Below are 22,571 nucleotides of genomic sequence, written 5' to 3'. Positions count from 1 at the left end.
ATTCCTCCAAGCCGGTGTGCAGGACTGTCACGATCTAGGGGTATGTGGTCCCACTAAGACGCTCCTCCGTAGCGGAGTGGCAGCTTGCCAAATCACAGACTATACAAAGTCTATGCAAAGTCCTTAGCACAAGGGTACCTGTGAGAGTCCAGACAGTAGCAGAGGCTTTGGCACAGATGGAACTTGTCGTGTCAGGTAGCTCCAGACATGGCGGATGATACCAGGAGTGGCAGATGACACCAGACGTGATGTATAACAGCAGACATGGTAGATGGCACAACACGACTCTAACACTAGATAAGGTTTAGGAACAAACACAGCACAGGATAAAGGATACAGGTAGCAGAGCAGGGGAACACTGGGAGCAGGGTACAACTAAGGGACCATTTGCAATACGAACATGGATAGACAACAACAACGTTCGGGCAATTAGAGGAAGGGCGGAGCCCTTTTTATAGTCCAGGGTGATCTGGGGATAGGTTAGGGAAACTTTAGTTAGTGCGCGCGCGCTCGTTCCCGGTCTTTCATACTCTTAATACCCTAATACTCAGTCCAGGACGGGAAGGCCGGTCGAGCTAGCGTCCACTGGGAGCAGGACACAACTAAGGGACTATTTGCAATACGAACATGGATAGACAACAACAACGTTCGGGCAAGTAGAGGAAGGGCTGAGCCATTTTTATAGTCCAGTGTGATCTGGGGATAGGTTAGGGAAACTTTAGTTAGTGCGCGCGCGCTCGTTGCCGGTCTTACTCAGTCATACTCTTAATACCCTAATACTCAGTCCAGGATGGGAAGGCCTGTCGAGCTAGCATCTCCGGGGAGGGAGACGCTGGCAGACAACCAGGAGGCTGCGGTCGCGGCCGTCCAACGATGGGGATTGGCGGTAGTTAATGGCCGCAGTCGTTAGAGTACCCCCCCTTACAGCCTCTCTTCTTGGGTCCAGAGCGTAAGAGGAATTTTTTAATGAGGGTAAGTGCATTAAGGTTCTCTTCTGGCTCCCAGGACCTCTCCTCAGGACCAAACCCTTTACAGTCCACCAAGTAGAAAGTCCTTCCTCCCACTCTCTTGTAGTCCAGAATCTCCTTCACCTCAAACACATCAGAAGAACAGCTGTGAGCAACTCCTGAACTAAGAGCTTTACTGTAGCAGTTCAGGACCACAGGCTTAAGAACGGACACGTGGAATGAGTTGGGAATCTTGAGAGTAGGAGGCAACCGAAGTTTATAGGATACAGGGTTTATCCATTGCAGAACTTCGAGAGGACCGAGGAACCTGGGAGCGAATTTGTGAGAAGACATCTTGAGTCGAATGTTTCTCAAGGATAGCCAGACTTTGACGCCAGGAGAGAATTGAGGAGGAACTTTTCTTCTTTTATCGGCATGCTTTTTCATGCGGTCCACTGCTTGGAGAATCGCAGCCTTAGTTTGCTGCCAGATGTGAATAAAAGTCCCAAATGAAGAGTTAGCTGCCGGTACCTGAGTCATGGCTTGCACAGGAAGAGGAACTCGTGAATGTTGGCTGTACACAATGTAGAAAGGAGAAGAGGTAGTAGACTCACTTGTATGATTGTTGTAGGAGAATTCAGCCCAAGGCAGAAGCTGTCGATGTCATGTTCGGCGGAAACAAAATGACGAAGATCATTCTCCAAAATTTGATTGGTCCTCCCCACTTGACCATTGGACTGTGGGTGATAGGCGGAAGAGAAGTCCAACTTAACGTCTAGCAGGTTGCACAGGGCTCTCCAGAACTTGGACGTAAACTGTACACCCCAATCCGAGACAATATGCAGAGGAAGTCTGTGCAGACTGAAGATGTATAGAATAAATAGATTTGCCAGGTAAGGAGCAGACGGAGGACCAGTCAACGGAATAAAATGTGCCATTTTAGAGAAACGATCCCCTACTACCCAGACAGAAGTACATCCAGGTGAGGGGGGAAGGTCTGTAAAAAAAAAAAAAAGTCCATAGCAATATGCTGCCAAAGAGGGAGACGCTGGCAGACAACGAGGAGGCTGCGGTCGCGGCCGTCCGATGATGGGGATTGGCGGTAGTCAATGACCGCAGTCGTTAGAGTACCCCCCCTTACGGCCTCTCTTCTTGGGTCCAGAGCGTAAGAGGAATTTTTTAATGAGGGTAAGTGCATTAAGGTTCTCTTCTGGCTCCCAGGATCTCTCCTCAGGACCAAACCCTTTACAGTCCACCAAATAGAAAGTCCTTCCTCCCACTCTCTTGTAGTCCAGAATCTCCTTCACCTCAAACACATCAGAAGAACAGCTGGGAGCAACTCCTGAACTAAGAGCTTTACTGTAGCAGTTCAGGACCACAGGCTTAAAAACGGACACGTGGAATGAGTTGGGAATCTTGAGAGTAGGAGGCAACCGAAGTTTATAGGATACAGGGTTTATTCATTGCAGAACTTCGAGAGGACCGAGGAACCTGGGAGCGAATTTGTGAGAAGGCATCTTGAGTCGAATGTTTCTCAAGGATAGCCAGACTTTGACGCCAGGAGAGAATTGAGGAGGAACTTTTCTTCTTTTATCGGCATGCTTTTTCATGCGGTCCACTGCTTGGAGAATCGCAGCCTTAGTTTGCTGCCAGATGTGAATAAAAGTCCCAAATGAAGAGTTAGCTGCCGGTACCTGAGTCATGGCTTGCACAGGAAGAGGAATTCGTGAATGTTGGCTGTACACAATGTAGAAAGGAGAAGAGGCAGTAGACTCACTTGTATGATTGTTGTAGGAGAATTCAGCCCAAGGTAGAAGCTGTCGATGTCATGTTGGGTGGAAACAAAATGACGAAGATCATTCTCCAAAATTTGATTGGTCCTCCCCACTTGACCATTGGACTGTGGGTGATAGGTGGAAGAGAAGTCCAACTTAACGTCTAGCAGGTTGCACAGGGCTCTCCAGAACTTGGACGTAAACTGTACACCCCAATCCGAGACAATATGCAGAGGAAGTCTGTGCAGACTGAAGATGTGTAGAATAAATAGATTTGCCAGGTAAGGAGCAGACGGAAGACCAGTCAACAGAATAAAATGTGCCATTTTAGAGAAACGATTCCCTACTACCCAGACAGAAGTACATCCAGCTGAAGGGGGAAGGTCTGTAAAAAAAAAAAGGCCATAGCAATATGCTGCCAAAGAGAATCAGGGACATGCAGGGGTAGGAGCAGACCAGCAGGTTTGGAGCGGGTAGACTTATTCGAGGCACAGTTCGTACATGAGGAGACATAGTCCGCAACATCTCTAGGCAGCAAGGGCCACCAGTAATGATGAGCTAACAAGTCCTGAGTCTTTCGAACACCTGAGTGCCCCGCCAGTTTGGAGCTCTGTCCCCATCGTTGAATTCTCTTCCTGTCTGCAAGACGAACAAAATTCTTTCCAGGATTGAATGTCTCTTATTTACAAAGGGTTAGCGACAATAATACTAGAAGGATCTATAATATATTGAGGAATTAGTATCAAATGATCGTGACAGGGCATCAGCTTTCACATTCTTATCAGTAGGACGAAAGTGAAGCAAGAATTAAAATCGTGCGAAGAACAGCGACCACCTGGCTTGGCGAGGATTTAGTCGTTGTGCTGACTGTAGGTACGGGAGGTTCTTACGCTCCGTATAAATGATAATAGGGTGAACTACACCCTCCAGCAAATGTCTCCATTCCTCTAATGCCAACTTGACATCCAGAAAACTCCTTATCCCCGAAGGAATAGTTGCGTACTGCCGGAGAGAATAATTTCGAAAAGAAGCCACAGGCCGCCATCTTGCCTTTAGAGTTTTTTTAGACATAGTAGTGCTTTAGCACCAACGGAAGGTGGGTCCACTTCCAGAAAGAACTGCCGAGAAGAATCAGGTGATGGAGAACGGAGGCTGAGGCTGCCTTTGCCTCCGAAGGCCAAACCTTGGCGTTCACCACTTCTTGGTGAGGGCAGAGATTGGGGCAGTCAGAAACGAGAAGTTCGGGATAAATTGCCAATAGAAGTTTTAGAATCCCAGAAATCGTTGTATGGACCGAAGCCCCTGTGGACGTGGCCTCTCTAAGATGGATTTCACCTTCTCTAGAGCCATCTTGAGTTCACAGTCAGATACAATGTATCTCGAGTTTAGCATATAGGAGATTCCCCCTTAACCGCGACAGAACTTGATGAGCATGCCTCCAATGCGTCGTCAAATCAGGTGAGTAGATCAGGATTTCGTCCTGATAGACCACCATACAGACATACAGAAAAACTCGGAAGATGTAATTTACGAACTCCTGGAACACAGTTGGAGCGTCACAGTCAAAAGGGCATCACGAGATATTCGTAGTGACCGTTTCGGGTGTTGAATGCGGTTTTCCACTTGTCACCTTTGCGGATACAGATCAAGTTATAGGCCCCCCGTAGATCCAGCTTAGTGAACACGTTGGCCCCACAACAAATTTTATCGAAATGGTAGTCTATTCACAGAGGCAACAGCCAGAGGTCTCTCCAGGGGAACTGTGGGTAAATGTAGGCGATCCACTAGCTGCTGCTGGATAAACTTTGCCGTTGCTCCGGAATCCAGATAGGCAGAGGAGGAGTGTGATGTCTCTCCAGAGACGATGGTCACAGGAATAGATAACTTGGGAGAGGCTTTGACGTTTGGTGTAGTTCCACCTCAGGTTGTCTCTCCAACCAACCCTAGGTGATGGAGTTTCCCGGCTTTTGCGGACATTGGTGCACAAAATGGCCTTGGAGGCCGAGCATCTGCGCTGTTTCTCCTGCTCAGACAATTTGATTCTGTCCACCAGCATGGGTTCTTCAGGTAAAACAACAGGGGGATGCAATAGGGGTCTCTGGAATGAGGGTGCAAGCCTGTGGAAATGTCTCTCCCGCCGAACCTCCTTAGCACGTCATGAGCACGCAGTCTAAAATAGATGGCACATTGGTTAATGAAACCTCTACAGGCTCTAGGGTCACCGCCATAGCAAGGTGGTAGAGGCAGCAAAACTGTGTATCCGCAACAGGCAGAGGGAGTAACGGGCAGTGGAATGGCAGCAGCATCCAGAGGAGGAGAATGAGGATGATCCAGACAGGTGATGATAGAATTCACTGCCACGAGGAGTTGATCCTGGCATGCAAGCAGGTCATGCATATCCGTTTCCATCACCTGAAATGCTGGCTTATGTTGGCCAGCGGGTTCCATTGCCTGAGCGTACTGTCACAATCTAGGTTTATGTGGCCCCACTAGGCCGTTCCACCATAGCGGGGGGCAGCTAGCCAAATCACAGTCTATATAAAGTTTAGTAAAGTTAAAGTCCTTAGCACAAGGGTACCTGTGAGAGTCCAGACGGTAGCAGAGGCTTTGGCACAGATGGAACTTGACATGGCAGGTAGAGCCAGACGTAGAAGATGATACCAGGAGTGGCATATTACACCAGACGTGGTGTATGACAGCAAGCGTGGCAGATGACACTACACGTGGGGTATAACAGCAGGCGTGGCAGATGACACAAGACGTGGTGTAGATTAGGCTCAGGAACACACACAGCACGGGATACAGGATACAGGTAGCAGTGCACTGGAACACTAGGAGCAGGATACAACTAAGGGGCCATTTGTAATACGATCATGGGTAGACAACAGCGCTCACGCAAAGAGTGGAAGGGCGGAGCCCTTTTAATAGTCCAGGGTGATCTGGGGATAGGTTAGGAAAACTTTAGTAAGTATACGCGCTGGCCCTTAAAGACCGAAGACAAGCGTGCGCGCACCCCAATACTCAGTCCAGGACAGAAAGGCTGCGCGAGATGGTGTCTCCGTGGAGGGAGACGCTGGCAGACGGCCAGGAGACTGCGGTCGCGGCCATCTGACAATGGGGAGCGGAGGCAGTAGTTACAAGGCCTAATCAACAATTACCGAAACGTTTAGATGCAGAGACTGAAAGCAAAGTTTGACATACTTTTGCCACTCACAGATATATCACATTGGGTCATTTTCCTCGATAAATAAATGACCAAGTATAATATTTACTCATTTCTGTGATTTGGTTTTCTTTATGTACTTTTAGGACTTGTGTGAAAATCTGATGTAGTTTTAGGTCAAATTTATGCAGAAATATAGAAAATTCGGAAGGATTCACAAATTTTTAAGCACCACTGTACATAGGGGTTACTATGAACATGCCGACAAAAGTGCTCAATGGTTAGCTCGGGCCTTATATCCCAAACTGGGGGCATCCTATGCCATGTCTCTGACTTCCCGTCAGGGGTAGAAGAAACACACCACTCACCAGATAGCCCCTGAATTTCGTACCTATTATGCTTCCTTATATAACATTAACCTTAGGTAATCGGATCTATTTCAAGCTGATCGGTTGTCCAAAATTCTGGACTATATGGCCAAAAATAAACACCCTAACCACTACAAACAGGGAGGAATTGGAACAGGACTATGAGCCACAGGAACAGGCATTAGCCATAAAATAGCTTAAGAATGGGAAAAGTCCTGGCCCTGATGGCTATAGAGCTCGCTTTTACAAGCAGTTTTCTGAGTTGCTTTCCCTACCTATGCAAAATCTTTTAATTACATTTCCTAGGGCTTTGTATTTCCTCATCATATTACTGTACTGCCCAAAGCTGGGAAAAATCTGACTGTCTGCAGAAATTATAGGTCGATTTCTTTAATTAACATCGATCTTAAATTATATTATAAAATAATGGTTCTTCGTCTCTGGGACCACCTCCCTAATCTTATCCACTTTGACCAAGTGGGGTTTGTCACCAAACGAGTAGCTCAGGATAATACCCTGAAAACTGTTTCCTTGATGGCCCATGCTAAAGCTAATGGGATTCTAATGGGCTTTCTGTCAATTGATGCCGAAAAGGCATTTGACAGGTTTGGTTGGGACTTCTTAAGTCACCCTGGAGGTTATTGGCCTGGGTCGGGCGATGCTTGCACGTGTGATGGCCCAATTGCCCGACTACTCAAGTCCAAATAAACGGAACATTGACAGATCCATTTCATATCCTTAATGGCAACGGGCAGGTTTGTTTCCTGTCTCCTTTGCTTTAGGTTTTGATTATGGAACACGTGGCGGTTGTACATCAAAGCAACTAATCTATCCCAGGTATTTGTGTTGGGCCTCACAGGTGCATACTATTGCTATATGCAGACGATCTGCTCTAATATGTTACCTCTCCAATAATCTCCCTTCCTATCATTTGCCCATAGTAACTTTAAAACTTAGTACACATAAATCTGAATATCTAAATGTTACTTTTTCGCGGGACACAATGGCGGTGATCAAATCGAGTCTCAAACTTCATATGCTAGTCTAGCACAATTGATGACCTATCCACCGGATAGGTCATCAGTGTATGATCGGTGGGGGTCCGACACCCGGACACCACACCCGATCAGCTGCTCCGGCTGCCTCCGGGCACCGGAAGTCCATGTCGGAAGCAGATGGCTCCGGCCACGGAATTGAGGCTGAGCTGCAGTACTGCATCTCTGCTCCTATTCAAGTGAATAGCAGCAGAGCTGCAGTTCGGCAGCATGGTCACTACGCAATGGAGCCAACTGCATCCGACACAGTGCATACTGTGCAATGACATCCGGTACCCGCAGGCAGCCGAAGCAGCTGATCGGTGAGGGGTCCAGGTGTCGGACCCGCACCGATGATATACTGATGACCTATCCGGTGGATAAGTCACCTGTTGTCCAGTAGTGGACAACCCCTTTAAATATCTTGGGGTTAATTTGCCACCAGATTTTAAGGTGCTATATTCGGCTAATTTCCCTACCCTACTACAAATTTTGAAGAGGATTTGGCTACTTGGAATCACCTCTTCTAATAATGGTTCGGCAGGATCGTGTCCCTAAAAATGGAAATTCTCCCTCGGGTGCTGTACATTTTTCAATTTTTATTCCCAAATAATTCTTTAGTAAGTTAAAGTCTATGGCTCTTCATTTCATTTGGAAGGACCAACATCGCAGACTAAGTTATAAACTTTTGCTTCGTCACAAATCCGCGGGGGTGTAGGTTCTGATTTTAAACTATATAACTAGGCAGCTATTGGCTCATGTCTTCTTGATCTCTTTCATAATCTCAAAATTATGAAAGTGATCAAGAAGACAGGAGCCAACAGCTGCCTAGTTATATAGCTGCCACCCAATGGAAATTTTGGTGAATCTATAAAATTCTGTCCCGCTGGTACGGGTGTCATTTAACTCTTCATAAGATGTTTCCAACATCGTCTGATGTCTGCTGGTGTTGCCTCACCGACAAAGGCACTCATATACACATCTGGTGGGATTGTCCAATTCTCCAACCCTTCTAGAAGGCAATTATTTTCTCTATACAATGCTCAATGTAGTGGCTCGATTGTGCTGTCTCCTGAAATGGTATTGTTGTCTTTTTCATCAGGGGCTATTCCTAAAACAAAAAAGGGATTGCTCTGTCACTTTATTGGAGTCGCTACAGCCACAATCCCATGGTATTAGAAGTTGAGCTCAAACACTTCCAGAATGGAATTTGTGGATTGTTTAAAAAGTATAATGCGTATGGGAGCATTAACTGCAATTGATTGGGATTGTCATGACTCCTATAATAAGATGTGGTATTACTAGGTCATTTTCATTCCTCGACCGACATGCAGTCTTGAAATGCTGAATAATTGGCAATGGGTTATGGTAGGATATCTTCCTGCTTCTTTTTCCTCCTTGTAACCCCCCTTTTTTTTCTCCACATTCCCCCCACCTTTTTCTTTACTGCTGGTCAGTAATGTGGAGTGACAGTTAGGTCAGAATGAATTACTGTGATCTGGGTTCACAGTAGTTAGAGACTGCGATAAACATCACTTTTTATTTAATAGGTGGTGCTGTAAAATGAAAGCTGTGTACTCATACAATAAGAAATAATAATACTGCTGGATGGATCCCGGACCATGGATTGAATCTGATCCTGGATCGCAAAAAACAGCAGTAAACCGGTTAGCTGTGATAATGCCTGCAGCGCTTAAACAAACAAAGCACGCCGCTATACAGGTCATATCACTAGATCTGCAAAACAAAGCTGGAGCTTTGTAATGTTGGTACTACATCATACAATGACATTATAGACAGTGTGGAGGTTATTATTGCCGCAAAAGGGGGCGCAACTCCATAGTATTGGAATCGGATGTCCAACAAGCTCATATGGTTGTGTATGGCTGGCTTTAGATCTCACCACTACAATACCAGAATTTCTAAAGGGATACAAGGCAAAATAAGGTAATTATTGTTTGTTTTTTATAAGAAGTTGTCACAAGCCCGGAGTTTGGAAAACCTCTTTTACTCCAAACCTCCCTCAACAATAAGCTTATTGTGGAGGTTCCCTTTTATAGGACCATCTGCGATCCTCTAATATCATCAGGGAATGCAGGTAAAATTAGGCACGTTGAAAATGCAGTCTGATCTGCAGGTAGCAAGTTATAAAGCAGGAGGAGTTGAGTAGACTGATATAGACGTAGTTTTGAGGAAAAGATTTATTTGAACTTATTATTTATTGATCTAAACCTCTGCTCATTCTGGGCTTAGGAGTCTAGTGGGCAGTCTCACTCAATGACTGACAGCTATCTCCGTATGCACACTTAGGCCCCATTCACACGACAGGTTTACTCGGCCGTGTAGCGGCTGCAGTAAGAACAATAGACCCCAAATGGGACTATTCACATGGCTAATTTTTCGACGGGGTCATCAAAAAATGGAACATGCCCTATTTTGAGTAACAGCCGTGCTTTCTGCCGCTCGCTCTCTTCTTCGCCTCACAGTGCAAAGTGCATGTGAGGAGGAGAATTTTTGCTACCACAGCCCCCTTGTAGATGGCAACCCCTCCCCAGTAGATGGCACCCACCCATCCGTAGATAGTGCCACTATAGCTCCCTGTAAGAGCGGAATCCATCTAAACCCCGGCCACTGCGTTGCCAAAGCTGTGGCCAGGGGTTCCGTTTCCAGGAGAAGTCCCTGACTTCACTGTCCATGTATGGATAGTGACGTCAGGGACTTCTCCTGGAGCGGTCCCCTACTGCTGAAGCGGAATACCCGGCCTTAGCGTTACCGACGCTGTGGCTGTGGATTTCGCTCCAGGAGAAGTCCCTGACTTCACTGTCCATATATGGACAGTAAAGTCAGGGACTTCTCCTGGAGCAGTCCCCTACAGTGGCACGATCTACGGGAAGGGGGTGCCATCTACATGGGGGGGGTGCCATCTACGGGGGTCCTATGTACACGGGGTTTGTGTGGTACTTCCTACAAGGAGGCTGTGTGGCACTACCTACAGGGGGGCTTTGTGGCACTAACTACAGGGGGAGCTGTGTGGCACTACCTACAGGGGGTCTGTGTGGCACTATCTACAGAGGGAAGTGTGTGGTATTATCTACAGTGGGCAGTGTGTGGCATTATCTACAGAGGGCAGTGTGTGGCATTATCTACAGAGGGCAGTGTGTAGCATTATCTACAGAGCGCAGCGAGTGGCATTATCTACAGAGGGCAGTGTGTGGCATTATCTACAGAGGGCAATGTGTGGCATTATCTACAAAGGGGAGTGTGTGGCACAAACTTGACAACAGAAATTCATCCGTTTTTAAAACGGACAAGGAAAAAGACGGATGCAAAACGGATCAAAATTAGCTGTTAAAAACGGAAACACAGCCCAGAACAGAAACGGATGCCAAATGGCCGAGAAAAACGGACCAAAATGGCAATTTTTATGGCGACCCTGACCCCGCTCCTGTGGCCGACGTTTCCTTCACCGGAGAAGTCAGCGCATCCGGCCGCTCTGCCCTGTAGTGTCATATGTAATTAATTAATTAATTATTCCCAGATCACCCTGGACTATAAAAAGTGCTCTGCCCTTTCACTCCTTGCCTGAGCGTTTTTGTTTTCTAATGTTCGTATTGCAAATGGTGCCTTAGTTGTATCCTGCTTCCAGTGTACCCTTACCCTGCTACCTGTATCCTGTATCCCATGCTGTGCTTGTTCCTGGGCCTTTCTAGTGTTGGAGTCGTGTTGTGTTGTCTGCCACGCCTGCTGTTATACACCTAGTCTGGTGTCACCTGCCACACCTGCTGTTATACATCACGTCTGGTGTCATCTGCCACTCCTGGTATCATCCGCCAAGCCTGGCGCTACCTGCCACATCAAGTCCCATCCGTACGAAAGCCTGTTTTGGCCTTAATGACGAATCAGATTTTTCAAATCTGACGTGTCAATTTATATAGTAATATCTTTGGAATGCTTTTACCTATCCAAATGATTTTGAGATTGTTTTCTCGTGACATATTGTACTTTATGTTAGTGAAAAAAATTGGTCGATAAATTCAATATTTATTTGTAAAAAACACCAAGATTTGGAGAAAATTAGCATTTTTCTAAATTTAAATGTATCTGCTTGTAATACCACACCAAATAGTTACTAGTTTACATTTCCCATATGTCTTCTTTATGTTTGCATAGTTTTTGAACATTTTTTTATTTTTCTAGGACGTTACAAGGCTTTTAACTTTAGCAGCAATTTCTCATATTTTCAAGAAAATTTCAAAAGGCTATTTTTTCATGGACCAGTTCAGTTCTGAAGTGGCTTTGAGGGCCTTATATATTAGAAAGTCCCCATAAATCACCCCATTTTGAAAACTGCATCCCTCAAAGTATTCAAAAAAGCATTCAGAACGTGTTTTAACCTTTTAGGCGTTTCACAGGAATTAAAGCAACGTAGAGGTGAAATTTACAAATTTCATTTGTTTTTTGCCAAAATTCATTTGTAACAAAAAAATGTCTGTACCACAGAAGGTTTTACCCAAGAAATGCCACTCAATATTTATTGTCCAGTTTCTGTAGTTTTTAGAAATATCCCACATGTGGCCCTAGTGTGCTAATAGACTGAAACAAAGGCCTCAGAAACAAAGGAGCACCTAGTGGATTTTGGGGCCTCCTTTTTTTAGAATATATTTTAGGCACCATGTCAGGTTTGAAGAGGTCTTGCGATGCCAAAACAGTGGAAACCCCTTAAAAGTGACTCCATTTTGCAAACTACTCCCCTCAAGGAATTTATCTAGCGGTATAGTTAGCATTGTGAACCCACAGTTTTTTTGCTAAATTTATTTGAATTAGTATGTGAAGATGAAATTTTTTTTTATGTTTTTAAAAGGAAAAAGGAGAAAAAATACCCAAACATATGTAAAGCAATTTCTCCTGATTATAGCAATACCCCATATGTGGTAATAAACTTATTTTTGGACCCGAAGCAGGGCTCAGAAGAGAAGGAGCACCATTTGGATTTTGGATTTCTGATTTTGCTGGAATAGTTTTCAGTGCCGTGTCACGTTTGCAATGCACTGGAGGGACCAAAACAGTGGAGACCCCCCAAAAGTTACCCCATTTGGAAAACTACACCACTCAAGGAATTTTTCTAGGGATAAAGTTAGCATTTTGACCCCACAGTTGTTTTGCTGAATTCATTGGAATTAGTCTGTAAAGGTAAAAATCTACTTTTTTTCTGAAAAAACTTAGACATTTTTAATTTTTACAAGGAATAAAAGAGAAAAAGCACCTCAACATTTGTAAAACAATTTCTCCAGATTACATAAATACGCCATATGTGGTAATAAACTACTGTTTAGACCCACAGTGGGGCTTAGAAGGGAAGGAGCGCTATTTGGCTTTTGGAGCTCAAATTTAGCTGAAATGGTTTACGGGTGCCATGTAGAATTTGCAAAGCACCTGAGAGACCAAAACAGTGGAAACCACATAAAAGTGACCCCATTTGGGAAATTACACCACTTAAGGAAACGATCTAGAGGTATAGAGAGCATTTAGACCCCACAGGTCTTTTGCAAAATCTATTAGAATTAGCCGTGAAAATTAATATCAGCATTATTTCCACTAAAATGTTGCATTTTTTCAATTTCATAAAGGATAAAGGAGGAAAAAGCACCCCAACATTTCTAAAGCAATTTCTTCAGAGTACGGCAATACCCCACATGTGGTCATAAATGTTTTTCATTAGAAAGTAATTAACCCTTTCCAGACTGATCCATTTTTGCTTTTTCTTTTTCGTTTTTCCCTCCCCGCTTTCCAAAAGCCATAACTTTTTTATTTTTCCTTCAATAGAGTGGTGTGAAGGCTTATTTTTTGCGGAACGAGCTGTAGTTTTTATTGGTACCATTTGGTACATACAACTTTTTGAGCACTTTTTATTACATTTTCTGGTAGAGCCAAGGTGACCAAAAAACAGCGATTTTGAAGTTTTTAATTCTTTATCTTTCACGGTGTTCACCGTACGAGTTAAATAATGCTATATTATAATAGTTTGGACTTTTACAGACACAGAGATACCAATTTTGTGTATTTTTTTTTTTAAAAATGTGAAAAGGTTTTTTTTTTTACTTTAAATATTTCATTTTTTCCAATAATAGTAATTTACTTTTGTTTTTACACATTTTATTAGTCCCCTTAGGGGATTTGAACCAGCAATCATTAGATAGCTGGTACAATACACTGCAATACTAATGTATTGCAGTATATTGTCATTTTTACAGGCTCCTGTAACAGCAAGATCGCTGTTCCTGTCTGTTAGTCCTGGGTGTCAGCTGTAATACACAGCTGACATGCGCAGTGTATGGTTTGGGCTCAGCGCGTGAGCCCACTCCATACATCAGCCCCCACACCACGACATGCTATTAAGTCGTGGTGCGCGAAGGGGTTAATGCGCAGCAGGTGGGGCGGAGTGAAAATTTTAATTTTCCGCCGATATGCTATTTTAGTGCACAATATGTTATGCCCAGTTTGTGCCACTGAAGACAAATACCTCATAAAATATTAACCGGGTTTTCCCGGGTATGGCGATGCCATATCTGTGGACGTAAACTGCTGTTTGGGCATGCTGTAGGGCTCAGAAGCGAGGGAGCTGCATTTGGCTTTTGGAGTGCAGATTTTGCTTGGTAGTAGTTCTGTTTGGCGTTTTGCTGGTATTTCAGTTTATAATGTGGGGGCACATGTAATCTGTGCGGAGAACATTAGGGCATAATAAGAGGGTATAATAATGGGGTAAATAAATAATCCGCAGATATGTGGCCGATGTCACACTGATAAATGGTGCACAATCTTATTCGCTTTTGGAACACTCTGCACATTTTGCATTGCCATATTCTAAGAGCCAGAACGTTTTAATTTTTTCTTCACTGGAGCCGTTGGGAGGGCTTATTTGTTGCGGGACAACCTGTACTTTTCATTGGCACCCTTTTGGGGTACATGTGATTTTTTTTTAGATCACTTTTTATTCCATTTTTTTTGGCAAGCAAGGTGACCAAAAACCATCAATTCTGACAATGGTTTTTATTTGATTTCTTTTACGGCGTTCGCCCTGGGCTATAAATGACCATTTTAATTTATTCTGGGGATCGGTACGATTATGGCGATACCATATGTATATAGTTTTTTTTATGTTTTGCAGCGTTTACGCAATAAAATCACTTATTTTATAAAATAATTTATTTTTTGTGTTACCATATTCTGAGAGCCGTAACTTTTTTATTTTTCAGTCCAAAAAGCTGTGTAAGGGCTTGCTTTTTTCGGCACAGGCTGTAGTTTTTATTGGTACTATTTTGGCGGGCATGCAAATTTTTGATCACTTTTTATTATATATTTTGGGAGGGGTGGTGACCAAAAAATAGTGATTACAGCATTGTTTTTTGACTTTTTTTTTTTGCGGTGTTCATCGTGCAGGAAAAATAATATTATAGTTTTATAGTTGGGGTTGTTACGAACGCGATAATACCAAATATGTGTACTTTTTTTAACATGTTAATTTTTTTCCTATAATAAAAGGCTTATTATAGGAAAAAATAATTATTTTGTTTATGTAACAAATAACTTTTATTTTTACACTTTTTTTAAAACATCTTTATTATCTTTTTTACTTGTCCCACTAGGGGACATTTAGACTTACAGCTCTGATCGTCGCTAGAGCACATTACACTACATACGTAGTGTAATGTGTTCTGCGATAGTGACAGTCAGTCACGCGGCATCTTGATGATCAGGTACGAGGGGGCGGACGGGGGGGGGGGTTGATCAGGGTGTAATAGGCGGGTGCAGGCCCTTATTTTCACCATTTTTCTCTTCTATCACAGAATATATTCTGTGAGAGAAGAGAGAGATCGAACCGCCGCTGTTTTTACAGCGATCGCCGTTATTCATTGAATAACGGCGATCACGTGACCGGGGACCGGACAAAACGGTCCTCGGTCTTTGCTCCGAGGCCTCAGCTACCTCCGTAGCTGAGTACACAGAGTTTAAACGCCTCCCGGGAGCGCTGTCTTATGCAAAAGCGCCGCAGTGAAAAGTACCCTTAATGGCCGCCGTGAAAAAACGTATAGGCGGTCATTAAGGGGTTAAGCAACTGCAATTAAAACAGTTTTATTGATTGGAATGCTTAGATTGTGGTGTCGGATTTACAGTGACAGAAATCTATAAACACTGCTAAATGGGTTTAATCTTTCTTATAGAGCGTTACGCCGCTGGTGGTGCTCAAGACCACAACACCAGACAATGGCTATCATATGGGTGAAGCACGCACAAGTGGATGAGCAGAACCGAATACTGAAGGTAGTAGAAGATAGAGACGATGCATAAATGGAGTGATTGGCAGATAAATAGAATGCAAGCAGTTAACAGATGAATAGACAGTGGACAAGAATTAACAGCACTCACTGACCCTATCTGAATACTATCCCACAGCAGGGTAAGACAACAGCTTGGCAGCAGATCAAATGCACATAAAAAGCAAACAAACCAGTGGAACTACTGCTCCCAGGATACACACATAACCACTACACAAAAATTAGATTTCTCAGAGGACCAACAGGTCCCAAAGTACAAACAAACACATAGACAAGAACAACGAGCAAGTCACCAACTAGAATCTGGAAAGAGTTTAGCACATGCCAGAAACAGTATAACCAGCACCTGACCTATTGAGACCTAAATATACATAAACCCAAGAAAAGTACTCCTCCCCAATTAACCAAACAAAGCTACATGATGACCAAATCCAGACTCAGACCAAAGAGATTACCTAGCAACACCAAGACACAGAGATAACAGAAATCCTTGATTAAAACAGAGATAACAGAAATCATTCATTAGCAGCAGTCCTGCTGCTAATCGTAACATAGAGCCCTTTTGTTCTGGAAATCAGGGACAGTGTGAGATCACAGAGGTATTTCCATCTCGGAAATGTGTGGCATATCCCACCTTTGGGACCCACCACTATCTCTAGAACCTGGCCCTACGACCACCATCCTACATTCTCCCACTGTCCAAAATACCCCTTTGAGTAGTAGTTATTCATTATGCAGTGTCATTACTGCACCACAATGTAATTGAGCAAGAACAAATACAAAAAAGTATTCTCAGTAATCTCTTATTACCTGATATTATTCCAGACTGGTAAATTAGGTGTTGTAAGCGATAATCCCATATCTGAAAAAAATCAAAGAAATTTTCAGTGTATTGTCTCTCTCGAAAGAATGTTGATGGACATGGTTTAAATATCTAAAATAGAGCATAAACAAATGCAAACATACTGACAGATCTTAACACATTCAGAAGCTCTTCAATCATGAAATACAGCACCACCCCACTGTTTAGTGTATGCTTTTATTACCGAAAATGTTCTATCTTCAGATAAGGATATTAGAAGGTCATCACACCAAAATTCAGCTGCAGTAACTGGACCCAAGTGCACTACCAATTCTGTAAGTATTTCTTCTCGCTGTTATTAAGTAAAAGAGAAGTAATGTCATATATTTGCAAAGTTACACAATGATTTATGCAAATTAATTTTATATGTAAATTGAAATATACGCTTTCAAATGAAACATACAATTCTGTATTACACAAACGACACATTGCTCTAACGGCTGAAATAACTCAGATCCTGGGCGTTTAACCCCTTAGATGCTGCGGTCAATTCTGACGCAGCATCTTAGTGGTTTACTGAGAGAGAAGGGTCACTCTGAAAGCCCATCGGCCACCCGCCTAATGTTGGCCCCCAGGTCTGCCATCTTAGCACACCTATTAGGCCCTGCCAGAGGCGGGGCTTAATAGGATGCCTGTCAGCGTTATGCTGTCAGTCATAATATACTGTAATACAAAAGTATTGCAGTGCATTATATCAGCAATCAACTGATCGAATTGTCTAGTACCTTATTGGGACTAAATAAAGTTAAATAAAATGTTTTCCCCAATAAAAATGCTTTAATTCAAAACATATAAGGAAAAAAATATATATTACACGTAATTGTATCGCCACCTATGTAATAACCTGTTCTATAATATTGATATGTTATTCAGCTTGCATGGTGAATGCCGTAAATTAAAAAAAACAGTGCCAAAATTGTTGTTTTTTGCTTATCTTGCCACACAAACAAAACAGAATAAAAGCGATCAAAAAGTGGTATGTGCCCCAAAATGGTACCAATGAAAACTCATACCGAAAAAACACTCTTATGTTGACAGAAAAATAATCAAGTTATGAGCCTTAAAGAGCCTCTGTCACCAGATTTTGCAACCCCTATCTGCTATTGCAGCAGATCGGCGCTGCAATGTAGATTACAGTAACGTTTTTATTTTAAAAAAACGAGCATTTTTGGCCAAGTTATGGCCATTTTTGTATTTATGCAAATGAGGCTTGCAAAAGTACAACTGGGCGTGTTGAAAAGTAAAAGTACAACTGGGCGTGTATTATGTGCGTACATCGGGGCGTGTTTACTACTTTTACTAGCTGGGCGTTCTGATGAGAAGTATCATCCACTTCTCTTCAGAACGCCCAGCTTCTGGCAGTGCAGATCTGTGACGTCACTCACAGGTCCTGCATCGTGTCGGCCACATCGGCACCAGAGGCTACAGTTGATTCTGCAGCAGCATCAGCATTTGCAGGTAAGTAGCTACATCGATTTACCTGCAAACGCCGATGCTGCTGCAGAATCATCTGTAGCCTCTGGTGCCGATGTGTCCTCGCTCGTCTGACACGATGCAGGACCTGGGGAAGTGACGTCACAGCGTGATCTCTCGAGAACACGGCTGTGTCTGCACTGCCAGAAGCTGGGCGTTCTGAAGAGAAGTGGATGATACTTCTCGTCAGAAAGCCCAGCTAGTAAAAGTAGTAAACACGCCCCGATGTACGCACATAATACACGCCCAGTTGTACTTTTACTTTTCAACACGCCCAGTTGTACTTTTGCAAGCCTCATTTGCATAAATACAAAAATGGTCATAACTTGGCCAAAAATGCTCGTTTTTTAAAAATAAAAACGTTACTGTAATCTACATTGCAGCGCCGATCTGCTGCAATAGCAGATAGGGGTTGCAAAATCTGGTGACAGAGCCTCTTTAAAGAGCGGTGACACAAAAACATGAGTTTTGTTATTTTTTTCAGGTGTTTTGACCCACTAGCGACTGCCCATTGGTGTTTTATGGCGGTCACTAACGGGCTTTATGCTGACGCGGTAGCCTTTTTATGGTGCTGCATCAGATTAAAGCAGCGCCGCCGGGAGGAGTAAAAGCTCCCTACTCAACTACCGGGAAAAAATACGGAGAAAAACTTTTATTATTGACAAAGTTCTGATCATTTTTATATTTATGCTAATTTTTTCTAAATGCCCAACTGTTTTTTTTTTTTGTTTCACCAAGTGGGTATTGTAAAGAAAAGTGTATGATGCTGACCAATCAGCGTCATACAGTTCTCTTCATTCATGCCCAGCTTTATTCCCAGCACAGTGTGATCATGCTGTGACGTCACTTACTCCCGCAGTTCCTTTACCGGAGTGACAGGAGAATGACTAGGCCTCGCCTCCAGCTGTGCCAGGACTGCTGCTGTAATTGTCCAGGTACGACTGGAGCCGATTTCTGGTCATTCTCCCATTGCTCCAGTGAAGGAACTGCGGGAGTAAGTGATGCCTCAGCGTGATCTCGCGAGATCACGTTGTGCTGTGAATAAAGCTGGGCATGAATGAAGAGAACTGTATGACGCTGATTGGTCAGCGTCATACACTTTTCTTTACAATGCCCACTTGGTGAAACGAAAAAAACGCCCAGTTGGGCATTTAGAAAAATTAGCAAAAATTTCAAAATGATCAGAACTTTGTTTTTTAAAAAACAAAAAAAACAAAACAGTAGTTACCTGCAACAAAGCGTTTATTAGATTAGGTAGGAGATAGGGAAGTATTAAAATTGTTACAGGGCCTCTTTATAAAAAAAAAAATTGTTTTCAATAGTATACATTTCTATATATATATAGTATACACAGTCTAGGGTTAGAGTGACTCACCTTTGAATTAAGAATAAATACTCTAGCATTTGCACATGCTGCCATTAGTTGTTTGTTAGGGTGTACGCCCAAATGTTGAACAGTACCTAACAGCATCCCAATGACATGCCCACGAGGAAGCAGTCCTAAAAATGAAAACATTTATTATTATTATATATACATATTAAAATAGAATGCAACATTAAAATATTCATATAATTATTTGTGTTATACCATTTATTCAGGCGCAAATTTCAGTTCCTCTTGTGTCTATTGTTTACTCACCTATTTTTCACTAGAAAGTTTTGTTACATTCAGATGAATAGAAAATATTAAAGTACCCCATGAGACATACACATACAATTGCTGTAGTTTTTATTTAGGGAAACATAGCAGAAGAAATGAAATATAAAAACAGCATTTTAGTGTACATCAACCTCTTCCCGCTGCATCCTTTTTTCAGATTTTCATTTTAGTTTTTTCCTCCACACATCCAAAAGCCATAACTTTGTTATTTTTCCATCGATATAGAAGTATAAGGCATGATTTTTGCGGGACGAGTCGTATTTACCATATAATGTACAAGGAAATGGGTGGAATGGAATAAATAACAGTGATTACGCTATTATTTTTTGGGTTTCGTTTTTATGACATTCACAGTACAATTAAAACAACATGTTAACTGTATTCTGCATGTTAATATGATTACGGTGATACCAAATCTGTATAACTTTTTTTTATCTTTTACTACTTTTACAAAGAAAAAACTAATTGTTCTAAAAAATATTATTTTGTATTACCACATTCTGAGAGCCAAAACGTTTTATTTTTTTGTCGATTGAGCGGTATAAGGACTTATTTTTTGCGGGACGAGCTGTCGTTTCTATTGGTACCATGGGGTACATGCTAATTTTTTATTTCCCTTTTTGTGGGAAATGAGGGGACCAAAAAACAGCAAATCTGTTTTTGTAATTTCTTTCACTGCGTTCACTGTGTGGGTTAAATAATTTTATATTGTAATAGTTCAGGCTTTTACGGTGATACCAAGTATGTTTATTTTAATTTTTTTCTACAATGCTTTTTTATTTTTAATATTTTTTTGTACATAAAAAACAAGAACTTTATTTTACTCTTTTTGTTTCTGTTTTTATTAGTCTCTCCAGAGGACTTGAACCAGCAATAGTTGGATCGCTTGCACTATGTACATATATAGTATATTGTGCTTCCGACAAGCTCCTATTAAGCCCTGCCTCTGGCAAGGCCTAATAGGAGTACTAAGATGGCAGACCTGGGGGGCCTTCATTAGACACCCGGGATGCCAAGCCAAGTATCACCACCCGGCGATCGCATCATGGGGGGGTGATGGGCTGTCAAAGGGGGTTCGCCACCCTCTTTCTAACGCCTGAGAAGCTGCGGTCGTTATTGATTACGGCATCTAAGGGGTCCCACACGTTACAGTGAAGTGTCAGCTCTAACATACAGCCGACAGCTGAGCCTGTTGCATACTTCCCCTAATCAGCTATGACGTTAAGTATGCGTCATACGTCGGGAGGTGGCTAAAAATAAGATTTTTTTTTTTATATCTTACTGTAAACAATATTTCCTGCTCTGATCAAGCCTCTCAGGTGCAATGTTGTCATGAAGACCAAATCCTCTAATAAAAGATCTGCTTCCTGCCTGGCATGAGTAGTGGCAGTTATTTCTATAAGTGGGGACATTTATTTGGTTACTTGAATTCATACAAAGATTCAACGTGACAGAAAATAGAACAGGAATAAGAGTTTGAATGACCCATAAATGGAGCTTGACTTTGGGCCTGTAATGTCAAGTGATCAAATCTCAATATAGAAGTAAGATATTCAAAAGTTATTCACATTTTAGAGGCATAATGAAAGGCTTTTTTTTTTTTTTTTTTTTGCGATGAAGGAGATATGTACAAATGAAACATTAACCAACACTTTTGCAAAGAAGTCTGAGCTCGCCATCTAGCTAAACTGTTCATAACAACAACTACTTCAAAAACGGACTTAGGGTATGTCCACACGGCCTATCTTCTGCTGTTTTTCGGGCCGTAAACAGCCCGAAAAACTACTGAGAAATTGGAAGCGGAACGCCTCCAAACATCTGCCCATTGATTCAATGGGAAATACGGCGTTCTGTTCTGACAGAGCGTTTTTTACGTGGCCGTTTCTAAAAATGGCCGCGTAAAAAAACGCCTTGTAAAAAGAAATGCATGTCACTTCTTGAGCCGTTTTTGGAGCCGTTTTTCATTGACTCAATAGAAAAACAGCTCCAAAAACGGCCGTAAAAAACACTGCAAAAAACAGTTGCTTAAAAAATGGCTGAAAATCAAGAGCTGTTTTCCCTTGAAAACAGCTCTGTATTTTCAGATGTTTTTTATTAAGCGTGTGAACATACCCTGATAATGACTTTGACCCCCTGACGAAGCCAGGTGCGAAACGCGCGTAGGGGTGTTCTGACAGTGTTGTGGCAGTGGAATGGCTCATGGCTTAAGTAGTGTGTGTTATGAGGTTTTCATGGTTTATCTATAACTGTTGCCATCTATAATATTGTTGTTCTACCATAGTCAGAGGTTGTGCAATGCTGGCATACATATAGTAATACGCATCGAACATGGTTTATATACATTGATATTGTATGTATAGCACCACCATTGTTTGCTCTGCCTTATGTTCAACACTGTCTATCTCTGGGAAAGATTGTACATTGTTTTTATGGGTGTAAATTTTTAAATAGTCTTGACTAACTGTGTTGTTTGTCTTCAATAAAGATTTTTGTATTTTTCTATAATACGATTGATTTGGTCTTATTGTAGCAATTAGGGGAAGTTTTTTGGTGTTTATAGCACAATGATGGCTGTATATCCAGAAAGTGTAATGCAGCAAATGTAAGAGCGACAGCAATAATGCTGATCTTAGCGTCCCATTTATCTGTAGAAGTTATAAAGTAATAAGGCTGCGTTTACATCTGCATCAGGGCTCCATTCTGATGTTCTGACAAAATTTTCCATCGGAAAGGAGCCCTGACTGACACAAACGGAAACCAGATGTTTCCGTTTCCGTCACCATTGATTTCAACGGTGACGGATCTGGTGCAAATAATTTCCGTTTGTCTCTGTTGTGCAGGGGTTTCCTTAGTTTGGACGGAATGAATACCGTAGTCGACCACGCTATTGATTCCGTCAAAACGACGGAACCCCTGCACAACGGAGAAAAACAAACTATTTGCACTGGATCCGTCA

The 22,571-nt window shown here is 42.5% G+C and overlaps 1 protein-coding gene across 1 annotated transcript in view; it reads right to left on the bottom strand.

Annotated features, from left to right (window-relative positions):
• Window positions 1-22,571, bottom strand: part of WDR27 (WD repeat domain 27) — a 755,361-nt gene that overhangs the window by 686,235 nt on the left and 46,555 nt on the right. Inside the window, exons 4-6 of the mRNA XM_075862730.1 lie at window positions 19,331-19,455; window positions 16,667-16,774; window positions 16,431-16,482 (exon numbers count right to left, since the gene is read on the bottom strand). Coding sequence (XP_075718845.1) covers window positions 16,431-16,482; window positions 16,667-16,774; window positions 19,331-19,455 — 285 coding nt within the window. The remainder of the gene's footprint in view (window positions 1-16,430; window positions 16,483-16,666; window positions 16,775-19,330; window positions 19,456-22,571) is intronic.

This window comes from Rhinoderma darwinii, chromosome 4 (assembly GCF_050947455.1).
Source record: "Rhinoderma darwinii isolate aRhiDar2 chromosome 4, aRhiDar2.hap1, whole genome shotgun sequence".
Classification (NCBI taxonomy): Eukaryota; Metazoa; Chordata; class Amphibia; order Anura; family Rhinodermatidae; genus Rhinoderma; species Rhinoderma darwinii.
This window is presented reverse-complemented; position numbering and strand designations above follow the sequence as displayed.